Source organism: Lactuca saligna, chromosome 7 (assembly GCF_052625555.1).
Source record: "Lactuca saligna cultivar CGN05327 chromosome 7, ASM5262555v1, whole genome shotgun sequence".
NCBI lineage: Eukaryota > Viridiplantae > Streptophyta > Magnoliopsida > Asterales > Asteraceae > Lactuca > Lactuca saligna.
Genome location: NC_136423.1, coordinates 5698821 through 5716869, shown reverse-complemented (window position 1 = coordinate 5716869; position 18049 = coordinate 5698821). Strand labels below are relative to the sequence as shown.

At 31.9% G+C, this 18049-nt stretch overlaps 2 protein-coding genes across 3 annotated transcripts; both read right to left on the bottom strand.

The window, feature by feature from the left end:
• Positions 1-1194: 1194 nt before the first annotated feature.
• Positions 1195-4671, bottom strand: LOC145003888 (ATPase GET3A-like). The gene is made up of 7 exons (XM_078962793.1): positions 4053-4671; positions 3571-3695; positions 3152-3302; positions 2974-3084; positions 2771-2909; positions 2568-2683; positions 1195-1456 (listed from the first exon to the last, which is right to left on the bottom strand). The coding sequence occupies exons 1-7, from the start codon at positions 4320-4322 to the stop codon at positions 1280-1282; spliced, it is 1089 nt and encodes a 362-aa protein (XP_078818919.1). The 5' UTR covers positions 4323-4671; the 3' UTR covers positions 1195-1279.
• Positions 4672-8386: 3715 nt separating this feature from the next.
• On the bottom strand, positions 8387-15907 carry LOC145003824 (SPX domain-containing membrane protein At4g22990-like). Of its 2 annotated transcripts, XM_078962734.1 has the most exons (11): positions 15782-15907; positions 13492-13569; positions 13278-13398; positions 12844-13158; positions 12108-12215; positions 11569-12026; positions 10384-10682; positions 9526-9689; positions 9257-9447; positions 9031-9164; positions 8387-8793 (listed from the first exon to the last, which is right to left on the bottom strand). In XM_078962734.1, the coding sequence occupies exons 2-11, from the start codon at positions 13542-13544 to the stop codon at positions 8555-8557; spliced, it is 2082 nt and encodes a 693-aa protein (XP_078818860.1). In that variant the 5' UTR covers positions 13545-13569; positions 15782-15907; the 3' UTR covers positions 8387-8554. The 2 variants fall into 2 exon arrangements, with proteins under 2 accessions (XP_078818860.1, XP_078818861.1); XM_078962735.1 differs by lacking the exons at positions 13278-13398; positions 13492-13569; positions 15782-15907 and having other exon boundaries at positions 12819-13055.
• Positions 15908-18049: the final 2142 nt, after the last annotated feature.

Below are 18049 nucleotides of genomic sequence, written 5' to 3'. Positions count from 1 at the left end.
TTTAATATAAAAGCATACAAATAGAACAAGTCCAAAAATGAATCAAATATACTTTTAACAAGTGAACCTTCATCTTGAAATATCAAAATCAATCAAAAGACATAATGGTATTTTTATAGTATTACTTTTTAATTTTTTTTTTGTAACAAAATACTGTTTGGTCTCCTGGTATGATGCTTTTTGTAATCAAAACTTTACCAGTAATATAATGATTAAAGTATGTATGAAACTCTTTAGGTGTCAATAATATGTATCTACTCAAAGCATCCATAATGGGATTTTAACAAGGGTTCATGAGAATGACATTGGAGAGAGAGAGATGATGACATGAATGGTAGATTACTCTACAAAGAGAGTTTAATGGAATTATAGTGGCCCTTTTTTATTATTATTACATAAAAAATCAATTCTAAATTTTTCTACCTCCTACTGACACTCCATTGACTCTTAGAAATTCAATGGATTGTAGATGCTCTCAGTTGCAATCGTTGTATCTACTTATTAGTAGTCATTGTAAGATATAAGGAGCATTGATTGTGGTACATGAGTTTTTCTTAAAGGACATTATAGTATTTTTCATCATCTTCCACCTTTACTTCAGTTTGTAAATGTAAAAACAGATAAAATTGTATTGTTTCATAGCCCGTATTAATTGTCTTTTTTTTTTTCAATTAAGATGCATGATTAAAACTTTACAAATAATTGAGGGGGGCATGTTTAACATACAATCAAATTAAACAATCACAGAACCACATGAAAATGACTCGTGTTCATTTATGAACAAGGACATGTTCATAAGTGACATACATATGATCATACATGAACATGTATTATTAACATGCATCATTGTTGACATACATATGTTCATACATGAACATTTGGTTTTGTGGTTAGGCGTATAATTTGGTTTTTGTGTCGTGTACAAATATTTACCTTAAAGTGAATCTTAATTTTTTTACTCAATTGGTACCCCATGAAAAGGTACATTAGTGTTTAAAAAATCTATGAATATATATATATATATATATATATATATATATATATATATATATATATATATATATATATATATATATATATATATATATATATATATATATATATATATATATAACCCCTTTTGGATGTTAGAAACCTTACAACTTAGAAACCAAGGATTTTAATTATTGGAATCTAATTTAAAATTTAGGGGAAAAGAAACGAAAAGAAATTTGAATAGATTATACATATATGATTATGAAAAGTAAAAATATCTTTAAAAAAGGATAGAAAAGTCTTTTCAGAGTACTTGTTTGCCTTTCTTGACCTTTTCTAGTTCTGATACCACATCTCTAAGTTGTCCTTGTAGCCTTGAAACTCTTAGCTCCAGCTCTTCTACCGTCCCTTGAGTAATCGAAGGGTCGTAAGGTTGTCTAAAGTGCTTTGAAAACGCTTTTAAAGCTTCCACTCCACAAACCTATTATTCATCAAATGAATCTTTAAAAGTCAAAATTTTCAAGGGTAGATTAGTCATTTTGCTTAGATCAAAAGAGTTTATCGTTAAAACAAATCCCCATTAATCATATAGCTAAGAAACTGAAAGAAGATATATCGAATGTAATCTCTATTAGGGGTTGTTTTAACGATTCTTTTTCAAGGGTAGATGTGTCCTTTTGCTTAAAAACAGTTTCCGAATGAGGAAAATGAGAGGGAGAATACAAGTAAGAAACGAGCAGCAGTTGAGACATTCCAAAAAATAGATAGACATGTAGAATGTGTGATGTTATTGAGAGGTAAACAGTAATTAAATATAAGATCCCAACTTCAAAGAAAGCGTAAAGCTTGAGCCTTTCAAAGAAGTCAATAAGTTAGAGTGGACACGTAGAATGTGTGATTTCATCAAGGACTCGATGTTGATCATTTTCAAGGGTGGATTAGTCATTTTGCTCAAAAAGTTTCCTACCTGGGAAACATAATGCTCGGGGTATCCAAAAAGGAAAGAGTAACAGTTGAAACTTCATTAAAGGTTAAGAGATTGAGAGAAAACTGGTGCAAGATTTTACATCAAGGGGTCAACAGCGATTATTTTTAAGGGTGGATTAGTCTTTTTGGATAAAAGTTTCCAACTTAGGAAGCATATCATTATGTTCTGATATCCCAAAACAAAAAAAGGAAGAACTAGAACTAGAGATCAATACATTGAGTATAACACACGTTGAGTGTGTGATCTCAAAAACAATTATTTTTCAAGGGCAGATCAGTCATTTTGCTTACAGAAAATTTGTTAGAATTTTAGTAAGAAAAGAGTAGCACCCAAAGGATTTCACTTATGACTTTTGCCTATTGAGGGGTCCACAGCCATTATTTTGAAGGGTAGATTGGTCACTTTGCTAAATGAAAGTTTCCAACTTGGGATGCTTATTACTTATTTTGTATTTTTGTTAGAATGCAAGTAAAAGAGTAGTACTCAGGGACTTCCACCGAGGGTCGGCATATGATTAATTTCAAGGGCAGATTGGTCATTTTGCATGAAGAAAGTTTTGGACTTTCACAAATATAAAGAAAGTAGGAAAAGTAAGTAACAAGACCTCTTCGGCCAACAAGGGCAATTTTGTAATATGGAAATCATCATATAACATGTAGAACTGATCCAGGTATTTTCCTTGCATTTTCATTCTAGCTTTGAGCAACCTGGATTCAACACCTGCAATATGATTAGAAAAAGGTACAATTAACAACACACCCTAAAAAGAAAACTTATTACCCAAAATAAAAATTAAACATTATTTACCTTCTTCATCAAAAAGCACTTGATTAATAATAATATTATGTGTATCTATCTCAAATTTAGTAAGTTCCTGAACCAATCTCTCTGTCTCATATAACGACAGAAATTCAGGGATGCATACGCAAACGAAAGTTGTCAAATCCTATCACAAAAAAAAGGTCAAACGTTTTGATTTTGAATCGTCGGTTGACTTTTTGAATTTTTACCGGATCTTTGAATTGTCGGTTGACTTTTTCAATCACATCCTTCATACCCTCAAGCTTTCCAAGAATTGCATCCTCACCCACCTCATCTCCAACACCAAACAACCGACTCATCTGCCATTAAACAGATTAAGTGAAGAAAAAACATTAAATTTTGATTTAAAAGTTTAATTATTTATACCTGACCCAATAAGCCACCGAATTTACTCTTTAAGCTCATCATTCTGTCAAGACCTTTCTCCAATGTTGATGGAAATTGCAACAACCGAAGTGTGTGGCCCGTGGGAGCAGTATCAAAAACTATCACCGAGTAGTCCATTGTTTGCACCAACCTTCGGTTATAGTTTACACATATTAAAAGTTTTATTATTTATACCTGACCCAATAAGGGCTAGTTTCTTTCTCTTTCCCATTAATTAAGTCATATATGGTTAAAATGACTTAATGGGTGATGATGTATGTGAATAAAGTGTTGTATACGTAAGAATTGTGTTATCTCTAAACTGAATAAACTGTCTATAAGTAAATGGCTGGTGTCTGCTTGGTAGTTTATATGATATTTATCATTTTTTTTATTGAATTATAATGGAGGGCTCTTACTTTAGCATCTCTGCAAAACTCATAGCTTCATCGATTCCAGGAATTGAATTTGCTAAATCTGAAAGGAAACCGTCCATTGCATCTGAACCTTCTTCTTCTTCATTCTCCACATTGGGATCCACCTCCTAAAAACAAAACGTTAAAGGGCGCATGAATAGAAACCTACTTTAAGCCCATTAATTCTCATTTTTATGCAACGTACTTTCTTTATGCATGCATTTCATGCAACGTGGTTTCATCATTTTGTAATTTAGAAAAATGATAGGTTTGCATTTAACACGTTCAACCCTATTATCTATTTACCAAGTTCTATTATAATTGATTATCTGATATCACATAATCACTTCAAATCGAACATCCATATATCCCCATAATTGCATCAATCATGTTAACAAGCTACTTACTTTTAGGAACTGACTAAGACCAACCCCAAGAAATTCCAAAAACAAAAAAAGTTAAAATTTAGAGGAGCCAAGACTAACCATAGCATACAAATTGGTGAACCCATTAACCAATGTAGGGGCCTTGGTGAATCTCTGTTGAAACGCATCGCTGAGATTGTGAGCTGGGTCAGTTGAGATTATGAGAACAGAGGATCGGGCTGAAGCCAAAAGGATTGAAAGGATAGAGCTACATGTAGTTTTTCCAACACCACCCTTTCCACCAACGAAAACCCACTTCAGAGTTTTTTGGTCCAGTACATTTCGCATCGTCCCTTCCGGCATATTATCTCTACCGGCCATTTCTTCCATCTCTCTCTATCTATCTCTCTGTTGAAATATTTTACAGAAACCCTAGAAATTGGGAACCGGAGAGAGAGTTTGGTGGCGGGTTTTGACGAATTTGATGAGAAATTAGTTTGAGAAGGAGATCAGAATAACAAATGCCTACCATGGACATTTACTCTGTGTTTTTTGTTGGAGACGATGGGTTTGCTGAGTTAGATCACCTTGGCGATTTGGTGGATTCGTTCAAAAACAACGGAATTCGGTTCGAGAACGAAGAAATGTGATGGGATTCGCTCAGAAACAGAGAAATTGGGTTCTATCTAACCGTTAACGCAATTGTAGAAATCTTTGATTTTGTTTGGGGACATTGTCGTTGTATTAAATTGTTAAAATGACGTAAAATGATGGATTCTTGAAAGTTTAGCGGCAAATTCGAAAAATGATACTATAACGATTGTTGTGCTTTGCTTTTGAAAAATCTTAATACGTTTTCATACTTTTTACATAGACTAAATGCAAATTTAGTCCTATGGTTAGCAATATATATATATATATATATATATATATATATATATATATATATATATATATATATATATATATATATATAGATGAAGTCCAAAAATTTTATAACTTGCTCAATTGGTCTAAAATTGAATATTTTTTGTGGTTTTGGTTCATGGTAAAATTAAAATAACTTGAAAGGACTACTATGCCAATCCTATTTTCTTTTTACATTTCTTTAAATATATTTTAATGATTTCAAAAATAAAAAAAGAATCACCCCTACATTCGGTAAACCCCCTCTCTCTCTTGTAGCAATTAAAGAATCCATATTCATGGATATTCAAGGTCATAAGGAGCAAACTAATAAATTGGGTTTTTATGATCTATAAATCCACACAAAAATCAAAACAAATCTCCAAGATAATCAAAGTATCAAACCCATATGAAGAAGTTGATGGGTGTTATAGGGTTTGAGTGTTAGGGTTTATAAACCCACTTGACTGGCCGCCGATGTGCTCGTCATTTCATTAACAAAGGTGAGTGATGGTGGTTGCCGTTCCATTCCTGGTGCTTCCTTCATACTTGCTCAATTTGAAAATGGATTCTCGATGAACACACACAATGGGTATGGATGTGAAGATGATGAACTTGTTGGTGTGAAGATGACGATGACTCAACGTTTTTGTTCCGAGAACTATGAGATAGAGGGGGGAATAGATCAAGATTAGGGATGACAATGGGTACAGGTATATCGAGTTTCGTGTTCCCCATCCCCATCCTCATACCCGACCCCATCCCCATAGGGGATTAAAAAATTAATCCCCATCCCCATCCCCAATAGGTAATCGAGGATTTTTCCCTGTTGATTTTTTTTTGAACTTTTATGAAAAATAACTCATAATTATATATTAACCAACAAAACAAAAACTAGTAGAATTAATATAAAACACTATAATCATCGAATGTCTTCAAACACAAACAATAACATTCAACTTTACAAATTAAATTATTTTTTGCAAAAAAAAAAAACGACATAAAAATTCTTCCCAAAATTACACGCTTGATTGTTAAAAAACCTTACTTTGTTTACTAAACTTTTGTTTATGTGTTATTAAAAATAAAAGCATAAATAATACTATATATATATATATATATATATATATATATATATATATATATATATATATATATATATATATATATATATTTATATTGGGTACCAATCGGGGCCGGGTTCAGGTACGAGTAGAACCATCCCCATCCACATCCCCGCTTTTTGCATTCGGGTAGTACCCATCCCCGGTCAACTCGGGTTAGGGTTTCGGGTACAAGTTTTTTTGCCATCTCTAATCAAGATCAAAGTTCCGGTAAGCTTGATAATCATAACGACGACTCTTTGTCTGGGTTGTCTTCGCATCAAACACGCACGCATACATAATGAAATCACAGATTTTGGGTGTAAGTAACTAAATCAGAATCAAATTGCACCATCATGGGTTGTCTTTTAAGAAATTTTGCACATGCCTATAAAGTAATTAACATCATTATCAGACCTTTGTTCCTAAAATTTGTAACTGGTGGGTACATCTCAAGGACATACTTTGCACCCTGTGAGTTTGAAAATTTTATTCATCTAGTGGGTTCATCCTAAGGATATGATTTTGAACTCTTTGGGTTAATCCAAGTTGCAGGAAAAAGATGAGATACACGTGCATAATCCAAGTGTCAAAATCGTGAAAGGGATACAATCCAAATGCAAGAATCGATTGTTTAAGAAGGGAGAAATAAGATATTTGTTGGTGGAATCGATTATTTGAAAGAAAGAAATCAAATTCTTTTGTTGATAAAGCTTTAATGGAATATGGGTGCAGTTGTGACTCATGAACAAGGGTCGGATCGCCGGTGGGTTTGCTTCAAACTGAAGCTTCATACCTGAAAATGGAGATCCCATGGAACATCCTATTTTCATTGTGTTGTGTGTATGTGTGTGTTTTGAGTTGCATGTATGGATAATATAAGTATGTATATATATTTTTTTAAATCTTCAGTGACGATGAAGATGACAAAGACGATGAGAGATGATGTATGTGTGTGTATGAGAGAGAGAAATGTACATAGTTGGGGTTTTATTTTTATTTTTTAATTATAAAAATCCTAAAACAAAATATAAAAATGCAAAAAAATAAATTAAATGGGTGTAATAGTCTTTTTATGTTAAACAATGACCATAACCACAAAAGAAATTCAATTTTGGACCAGTGGTGCAAGTTGAAAAAATTTTGGACTTCATCTATAATTTTTTGCTAACCATAGGCACCAAAAATGCAGTTTAGTCTTTTAGATATGTTTTAAAAAATTGCATGAGCTTAACTTATCAAAATTTCAAAAAACTAGGTATTTTAATGAAACACTTAGTTGTTTGTGTGACATTACATACAATACTTTTGCAAAAAATATCGAAATATGCATTATAGATTGTAACTTATTTTTAACCCGTCAAATAAACGAACTCATAGTTTTGAGTTAAAACATAAACATAAATAAGGTTGAATCAAACAAAAATATAAACATAAATAAGGTTGAATCAAACAAATTATATCTACAATATAAACATACACTGGTTACCTCAAACAACAAATATTAGAGTTCAAGTGGTAAGTTTAGTTTGGTGATGTTTTTCTTGGTAAATGGTCTTTTTAGCCTCTTATATTTGGGGGATGAAAAACTTTTGAGGAAAATATTATTTGTTTTTTTAGAAGGCAAAAAACTTAAAACATATTTTTTGATTTTTGTTTTTAGAAAACAAAAAAATCACCTTATGATTTTGGAAAATATTTATCAAGTTCTAACCATATTGTCATATTTATTTTTCTACCCCACCTCCTCCAACATCATTCTTTTTTATGATGACTTTAAAAAACAAATATTTTTTCTGAAAATTAAATACATAAAAAAAGACTTTTCATTCACATCTTACGCACATAGAAAAAAAACATAAGACATTTTACATTTTTCAAATAAAAACCACTTTAATAAGGCCAAAGGTTAATGATGTAGAATGTGATTTTTTTTGGAAATAGTCATTTCAAGATAAGGTTAACTTTTTCTAAAAAACTATGCATATAATTCACCGGTTGATAATGGTAATTCCATTCAACAATTATTTTCGTACTTTATTAATTTAAAGTTGATAATGGTAATTATATTCCACAATTATTTCCGTTACTTTATTAATTTAAAGTTGATTGAACACATAGCTGAGATAACAATATTCGATGAGTAGATAATTCTTTATAAGATCTCTTTTTGGTATACGTACGTTATGAAGTTAAAAATTATACATGTCTTTATGACAAACGTTGTAAAATCATAAGAAGCAAAAATCCTTAACTTAGTAGAAGATCACACACACTCGTTAAATTGGCGGTCTTACTAGTTACTATGTGTAATCACACACACACACACACTCATCGGGGCTTATAACATCCCAATGGAAACAAAAAGTTATAATAATATAGTTACATATATGTTTAGTTTACATTACATATATTCAAACTAGGGCCAATATTCGCATAGCACTCAAGAGTCAAAAGGCAACAGATCATATATATTTATATACATATTACATACATGGTTTATTTTTGTTAACAAGAGTTGAGATCTTAGTATTTACAAGAAAAAGGACATGATTGAAAATTGAAAGGTTGTTATATATGACCCGCCACTCGCATAGTATAAAGGTTGATGGGTTAATAAAGAGAGTTGTAAATTGACAAGGTGGCAATTATGGTGGAGATGCAAATGACAAGGGAAGGGAGTAGAGTGATATTCAAAAGTTTACTCATACCCCAATACCCTGCTACTGTAATTGTCCCATCTGCAACCACTCGCGCTAGTGTCCCCGCTTCTGTTGATAGCAGCCCCCCGTTGTAGGTCCCACGAGATAGACGTGATGACATCACCCGAGATAGTAACGACAAGTTCACACCTAAAAATTAATCAAATACTATCAAATTTCATGATATGATCAATACCCCCAAACACCCTACCATTCCTGGACAAAAAAAAAAAAAAAACTATTTTTTATTTTTTATTTTTTTTTAATTTCGTTCAAATATACAACTAAATTTATTCTGTTTAAGATAATTATATATAAAAACTTAATTAATTTTCTGCAAAAGAAATATTAATTAAAAATGTTGTTGTGTCATGTTCATGTATGTACCTTCGAGAACTTCAGCAGACACGAATGTGAGGATAGCCGAGAGGATATATTGGGTTGTGGAGTAAGGGATGATCACTTGAAAGCTTAAAACAATACCCAAACACACCATTATCTCCGAAGCCAACAACACTTGTCTGCATATGATCACAAAAACATATACATATAATACAACTTATATATCCTCATAAGTTTATGTTCATTTTGGGAAGTAGTTTTAAGTTTTTACCTTTCTTCAAATACATTGCTGATGTAGCTCCCGACAAAGATGCTGACTGGAAGAACAGTCAACCCAAGACAAGCAAGAAACATGGCAACTTTGTTTGTTGACCATATAAAGTAGTATGAAGTGATGACGCTTGATTCAGCAAGTAAGATCTCCATCGCGTATTTCAGCATGAAGTATATAATCAACTGAACCTGTTCACATGCAAAAAATATTTTGTATGATGAGGATGAGGAGGGTATTTACGTCTTTTGCACATACAAGGTACATACCTTGACAGATGGAGTAAGAAGGCGATATGCAGACATTATAGAAGTAACAGGCTCACGGCTTTCCTTGGATAATTCATCGCATTCTTGTTGCTCATCTTCATCTTGTTGATTTTTCTCTGAACCCAAAACTAATGGCTCCAAGACACCGGTTTCTACAATGGTATCTGCTAGCAACAATATAACATGCATAAAACAACTAATTTCTTTGTGTTTATTTAAATACACAGCAGCGTATTATAAGATGATAACGGAAAATAACAATCTACCTACTTAACATGTGATATCAGTATAAGGAATGTACTGATTGGTTTTTACCCATAATAAATACACACATCCTTGTAAGTCTTTACCCATAATAGCAATGTGCTTATGTAAGTACATTTCTAAAATGGGTAAAAAATTTAAGTATGTTGTTGTGTAAGTTTCATATTATATGTTGCAATTATCGGTAAATGAATGTAAACATGTTGCTAGTATGAGTAAAAATGTATGTAAATAGGAGTAAAAAACTGCAAGTATCTTGCTATTATGGTTGAAAATAAGCTACATTACTTATAGGGTTAGGGGATTTTTGATAAAATCGAACCATTTAGTGCTAACCTATTAATGGTTCAGAGATGGTAGGGTTCCTTAACCGTTTACAGCCGTTCAGAGGCGGTATCAAACGCCCTGAATGTTGACCGATTCAGAGGTGATCTCTGAATGGGACCATTCAGAGGTTATCAAACAGACCCTTGATATCTTCTTAAGCCACTAACTATTGGACAATCTTCTTAATAAAATTGAACCATTTAGTGACCTGTTGAGTACAATTTAAAGTGCATTGCTATTTCCATCAATTTGTAACAACATTATTACCAGATGCTATGTGTTGCACGATAATCTCTTCTTTCTCAAGTAGAGGCTCTCTGAAAGACAACCATAGCCAAAGCAAATAGATGAACCATGCAAATGCCATGAACCATCCAGGTAAAGTATCTTCATTGAAGGTGAGTTTAAAGATCTTGAATTTCCTTTGAAATAGACAAGCAAGAGCGGGCCCACAAGCCATTCCGAGTGCACCAGCACTCACAAAACCAGCAGACGCTTTCATTCTTAGCTTTGGAGGCACACAATCGCTAATATAACGCCTGTTTACAGCCCTTGCTGATCCCAATCTAACAAACAACCAGTTCCACTGGTCAAACTATTTTGACTTTCAAGGTCAAAATAACTAAATAAGTTAAAATCATTTTGCTTTCTTTAAGTTTTAAAAAATATTTCATCTTTACAGCGTGAAACTTTCATATATTTGTGTATTATAGCATCTTACTTTCATTACTTTTTATTAGAGCATTGTACTTTCAAACTGTTTCTTATTAAGGCATTTTACTTTGAAAATTACCCATTTATAGCATTATCCTTTCAGTTTTTTTCTTTCATTATCCGTGAAAATTGCTTTTTATTTGCATGATATTGCTATGATTCTGTATATTTTTTTGAAGTATGACATGGAAATGAAAGTAGAATGCTACAATAAACAAGTTGATTAAAGTATATTGCTATACATAACACCGTTTAACATTTAAAAAAAACCATGCTAATCACAGTCTAACACCAGCTAACCTTTTAAAATATATTGACTTTTTAGGTCAAAAGACTAATTTTTGTTCCAAAATATGTCGAATTAATATGATTTCTTCAAGTTTTGAAAAAAGATCTTTAAAGATGATCTTTACAGTAAAAGAACTAAATGCAAGAAATAACAGTGTACTTTCATATATGTGTGTGTGTGTGTGTATTATAGTATCCTACTTTAATTTCTTATTATACTATATGGGCCATCCAGATGGTGTGGTTTACAATTTTTCTTTTTATTATATATTTTCAGTTTTTTTGTTATAGTTGTTTAAAAAAGCTCTGTTCAGATGACATTGTTATAATTGGGTAGATTTTTTTGATGTACAATGTTGTAATAGGAAGAAACTAAAGTAGAATGTTACAATAAACAAATCATTTTTGTACAATAAAGGACAAATTTCCTAGAAGAAATAGATAGCTTACCCACAAAACACGCGTCCAACAAGAAGAACATATATGGAGTCAAGATCATAAGCCAGGGCATACAAAGTATTCCCCATAAGAAGGACAATGCTGCTGAAAATAAGAGGCTTGATGTATGATTTATTAGACCATGCACTGAAATAAACTGAAGAAAAGACCTGTGCAACAGCCATTGATCCAATCACAACACCACAAACAGTGGCTGCAGCTCCAAGGCTAAGAGAGTAGTCATCTGCTGTTGGCACAATGATGTATGTGTTCACCATATACAAAAATGTATTCACCAAGTTCAAAACAAGTGACATGAAATGATATCCTTCATTTGTATTCTTCTCTTCTGATGAAGGCAATGGCAATTCATCTTGCATGATAAATGCATGTTTTCCCAAATACTGAAGGAAATCTGTTGAGTTCATTAGTCGACTCTCAGCTGCTTTGATTGATTCAATGATAGGGTCCTGTAATTTATTACACGGAAAAGCAAAACCGTTAATCTTTATGAAACTTACAAAATGAAGATTTTTTTTTTTGATAGATACCGATATGTGAAGAGTTGGGTGGTCATAGATTGATGATGCATAGTGTCTGTGATCATCTTTGAGATCAGCAAGATTCCGAGATATTGATCCAACAACTGCTGATATGCCCTGTACATGTAGGTAGCATATGGTAGTAATGTAGTGGCATTTTCGTCTTTTTGATGAAAGGGAGTCATGGGACTAGGCTGGGAAAGTTTTCTAGGGGTATTTTCGTATTTTTCACAAACGAGAGGTTAAAAGCGAGTATCTGTTCAACAATATCATTCCATGTTTTTACGTGGGAAAAGAAGTTGCAATCTATGTCTCGTTGACAAAAGGGTGTAATTTCGGATGGCAAGATTTTTAGGGCTAGTATCGTCTTTTGCACAGACGAGATACTAGTCTATGTTCCACCTTTCTGTGTGGGACAAAAAATTGCAATTTTAGGTGGCAAGCTTTCTATGGCTACTTTTGTCTTTTTGCATTGTGACCCTCTTCAACCCTGTTGCCACCTTTTTGGGTGAGACAGAAAAGTTGCAATTTTGGATGAGAGACTTTCTAGGGCTATTTTTGTCTTTTGAACATACGAGACATATGTTCAACCTTGTTGCACCTTTCTCGGTGGAACAAAAAATTGCAATTATTGTCTCATTGACATCACTCTTAGTCCGATGCATGCCAAACAACACTACAACCTTTCTGTTATGTCATGTCATGTGTAAGAGACGAAACCTTAGTGTATGTGCTAGTGTTATACCACATGCTTAAAAACTTGTCGTAGCTGAGAATAAGGATGATTTGCTCGAGTTTTGACATAGTAAGTAGTGAACTTATATCCAAACCGCTTATCAAACTTTTTAAGAATCTTTCTTAAACCAATAGCATTCATTTCAACAAAGAACAAGAGCCTCAAAAGATCTCTTCCCACTTCTCTATATCCTTCTCTTAGTTCCACAATCGAGTCATGATGTGGGCCATGTGAAAGGGACTCATCACCATGGTCAGCAAGACCTGATAGCCTGGTTGCGAGTTGACCTTGTCTTCTTAATAAGAACAGAACTATCTTCTCAATCTGAATCACAACAAGATTCTCATCAAGCATTTGAAGAAATCAAAACTTGGAATATTTATGTAAAATTCCAGTTCTTTTGGTTTCTAGTTTAGAAAATAGAAATTACAAATAACGTACACCTGTTCATCAAGCATTCGAGAGAAATCACGAAGAACATAATCGCGATCCTGGACTACAACATCGTTTTGTTGAGCATATTGCTTCACTTTCTTCTTTAGTAGCTTGTAGTCAATATAATATCTGAAAATAGATAGACAAATACACAAGCTATCCTGTCATAGTGTCATATTACAAACCAACACATCTTAGACCTATTGGTTGGAAGAACGTTACCCTTTCCATTCTTGGATCTGCAATTCCTTCAACTTTTTCCCAAATGCAACCATTGTTGACCACACAAATTACAGTCTTCTGTAGAATATAAACAGATTAATCCATAGATTACAACTCTCTAATGCATGAAAACAGCACTTCCCCAAATTTGCCCAAAATGGATTTGCAAATTACAACAGAAAGCAGAATATGGTTCAGAAATTCAATCAACTATGTTAGTAAAATTCAAACGATGAATGTGATTCCGTTTTATGAATCAAAACCATAGAGAATTTACAGTTTCTGTACAAACACAAACAAATCAATTTATGCAGCCGACGATGAAGTTGTTTTTATGTAGTTAATAAGCTTGTAATGCATGAAAGCTAAACAAGTAACGATTTGTCACTATTTTCTGATTTAAATACACTGAGCTTGTACTCATTTGTGTTTGATCAAGCAATAGAATCAGTTGTCGAACGAAGAAATCAAAGCGTAAATGAACGAATTAAGAGCAACAACTAACCTCCGATTAAGACTGAAAATGTGTAACAATCAAATTGTTTCCTCATATTTAAGGAAATTTTCATCGAAATTCAAAGTTAAATTTTAGATAGAAACAAACTGGATTTTGTATAGTAATTCAGTAGCAGTGCCACATTTGCCATCGGAATCTCATCAGAGAAATATACGTGTCGCCGGTGGGCGGTGGAAACCACTTCACGTATTTAAAAAAAAAAAAAAAACAAAACCGTTTCTAAATCATTTAATGATTAATGTCTAAAAAACCAACCTTCAAATATCCCTTTAGTTTCAAACATTTATTTTTATTTTTAAAATCCTGTACGTAAAAACCTAACTGAAGCAACGAATTGTATCTTGTTACATATTAATGTTGATATTACATCTATACTTTTCTTAATGTGGATGCATGTGTGTATGTTTAGTGACGTGGATGTAAACAAATAATTAATTTTGTTGACGTGTGATTTCTTAATATTATTTTTTTGTTGGTGAATAATTTTTTTTGTTGTTGTATTATAAAAACTTATTATCATGAATTATAGTAACATAAAATAGTTAATGTTATAAAAGGGTAAGAAACTGGTTTATTCTTCATATAAAACATCATTGATTTATAAAGAAATGACACGTGAAGTCGTGAAGATAAGCAACTGAAATTTGTGTTTATGAAAATACCATTATTTCATTAATTTTTAATGAACAAAATCAAAAAAATTCTTATATTTTTATGGTACTTACTGAAACAATGATATTTTATAAATAATAAAAAAAAATGTTACTCATTTGCGATTTAACATTAACCCCAAGAAAACAAATTGCCCTATAAACCCATCTGCGTTCGTCCATCCCCTCCCAAATATCTGATCAAAATTTTAGAATAGATAGGTGATCGTTTTGTTTTTGTTTTTTTTTTTTTTTTTTTTTTTTTTTTTTTGCAATATTAATCCTAATTCAGTATATAAAAGTTATCATATTAATATTTGATATAAACATTTTATCTATAAAAATTAGAGGTAAATTGCAACGAAATACTCACATCGAATCAGATCCAGCTTCTTCACATGGGATAAATGATAGACCACTAATATTATTTTGTTCATACCAATTTTAAACCGTAGACATCATATATGAGATTGTACACATCAATCACTAGACTTTTGTTGTTTTAAATAATCATCGGAATATTTTATTATGTTAGCTATTAAAAGATATTGATGCATTTTTATCTAAAACTTTTTTTTTCTTACAGTTAAAACTTTTTTATTTGGTCCGTGGAAAATCTAAATGAATATGTGCTCTCCATATCAACGTAGACCCATGTGAATATTCTTTATGATTTTTTTTTTCCAAACCATTAAAATAACATTCATGCATTCCGCTAAAACGTCGTCGTTTGAGGTGACATCTCCACTTCAATACTGTTATGTGGTAGTGAGACATCAATTATTTTCATCCACGTTATGTATTTAAGTAAAAAAAAAAAAAAAAAAAAAAAGATAGATATGTGTGGTTAATGTTTTTGATGCATCAGTGAAAATATTGAAAGAAATTATAGGTAAATACATAGGCGTGTACATGAGCTTTCACAAAGACCTAGGAACATGGAAGTTTCAGACATCGAAAACACGTATTTGTGTAAGAAAAAGATTGTAATTAAGTAGTCAATCTCTCACTAAACAAAAAAGGTTGATAAAACATTAAAACTAATTATATATACAGAATTTGAATTGCTTCTGGTATAAAAATGTATACATATAAATGAATAAAGATAACAATTTGAACTTACAATTTGTGGGGATTTTGAGGAAATTCGAGAGCTTGTATGTCTTTTAAAGCCTCACCACAAACTATAAATGAACAAGATGAATAAGAGTAATATATATATAGAACGAGGGGTAGTGGAAGTGTCCCTTTAGATATGCAAAGGTCAGCAAATTTTAGCTTGTATCAAAATAATTATGGTATAGGTAATATTTATAAGAAAAGTTACGTACTTATTAAAACTTAAATATAAATACTTTTATCCAAATTTTGATTAATAAGATATTATTTAAAGCTATTGACAACATTTGTTGTGATTATAAAGGGGTATTTTCAGATTATGTAGCCACAACTCTACAACGATTGTTATCCATCCAAAATACAAAGTGTAACACTTAATGACACAAAAAGGCGTGACAATGTTTACATTTTACAAGGAGCAAGACTAGTCAATATAATCTATTTAAACCATTTGGGTTGTGGTGATTTGGTAAGAAATATGAAAGATGTGGTGAGTAACACATTGAGCAATGTTCAAATTTTAATACGGCTTAGTTGATGTGATCATAGAGGTTCGTCTGCAATGACTTTAAGGCGTAAAACAACCTCATATTCGCAGCGAGGATTAGTCAGTATACGTAAACAGGCTCAGATACCCTCATTAAGGAAGTCTCAATTACACTTTTGCTATATAGAGGTATATTAAATAAAACCATCAATTTAGTTAAGGTGTTTTTAATTTTTTTTTTGAACCGGCAAAATGTGATATATAAAAATGAAAATAACTCCACTAGCAAGCAGCTAGTAGAGAATATAGTTACAATACATTAATAGAATAAAGGGGAGGAGTTCCATACTCTCCAATCTATACTATTATTTGCTCCCTATGTTTAATCCACACATATGTCAAAGATTTAACAGCCCCTACTATTCTCTCTGAATTTAAGACAATTTTTTTAAAGATCCTGTCATTCCGGGCTCTCCATAAACACCATATGGTACCAAATAAGATCGCAGTTAATCTACTCCTCTTCTTAGGACAGTTTCCCCATCTAGATGCATAATCAATTATGCCCGATACTGAATGAAAATCCGTCTCCGGTAAACCACACCAATGAAGGATCATCCGTAATACATCCCTCGCCAACGTGCATGTTGCAAGAATATGGTCACCTGTTTCATCTGTCATATTACAGGCACCACAGATAGTTGAGTCCATTGTAACTCCCCTGGTTTTGAGTGCTTCAGCTGAGGGTATTCGACTTTGTTTCGCTCTCCAAAGGTGCTTTTAATTATAGATATGTCCCATATCTATATAAATAAGAAATTCATTAAGATCCTCCAAGTTTAAACAATATATAATTATGAGGTCCAAATTTTACGAGCAATCATCTTTTTAAAGTTCAAGTATCGTTTTTGGATTGGAGATATGACCGAGTAAACTCAGTAACGAGTGGATGGGAATGCACGTTGTTCACTTTAATGGCAACCACAAAGGAAACAGTCGGGGTTATAATCTGGAATTTATCAATATTTTTATTGATTTATATTTTTATTTATATATCACATATTCACATGCCTCAAAAAAAATTTGGGAAATTTTTTTGTTGCATCGTATTTGTCTCTTGTACACTCGTCCAAACGAAAATAAAAGCATACACTCACAAAAGAACTATTCTATTGTCATGCATTAATATTAATATAAAAAAATATAACACGACAAAAGAATTTTTCTAGTTTATTAGCCTGTAAAAATACCGTTTTTTATGTTAACAGAAAGTTATTCCACATTAAATTAACAAAGTGATATATACGAAGGAGTTAGTTTCAACTCATTTATGAAAAATATTCTTATTAGTTTAGGTTACAATTTATCTCAAACTAAACAAATAAATATATGACCAAAAATGCATCAATGATCTATCTTGTTTGCATATTTCTTCGAGGATGTCCAAAATTGATTCCACTTACAAAAATATTCTTATTTAAGGGGTTTGCTGTGGATTTGATCCAGAATCGGTCTTTAAGAATCAAATATCATCAAAGCTCCTGGATGAATCAAAAAAAATAGGTCGTTATCATTATTATAAATTTTTATTTTTAAACAAAAATATATAATAAAAAAAATTAAGTCTTGTGCAGCTATCCACTTTATCCCTCCTCAACTCCCCTATGAATTTTGATCCTTAATATTAATATTATTAATGAAAAACGTTTAAATGTGACCATTTTACCCTTCTACTTATATATTTTTTATTTGTTTATTATAGTGGTAGAGTCATAAATACTATGT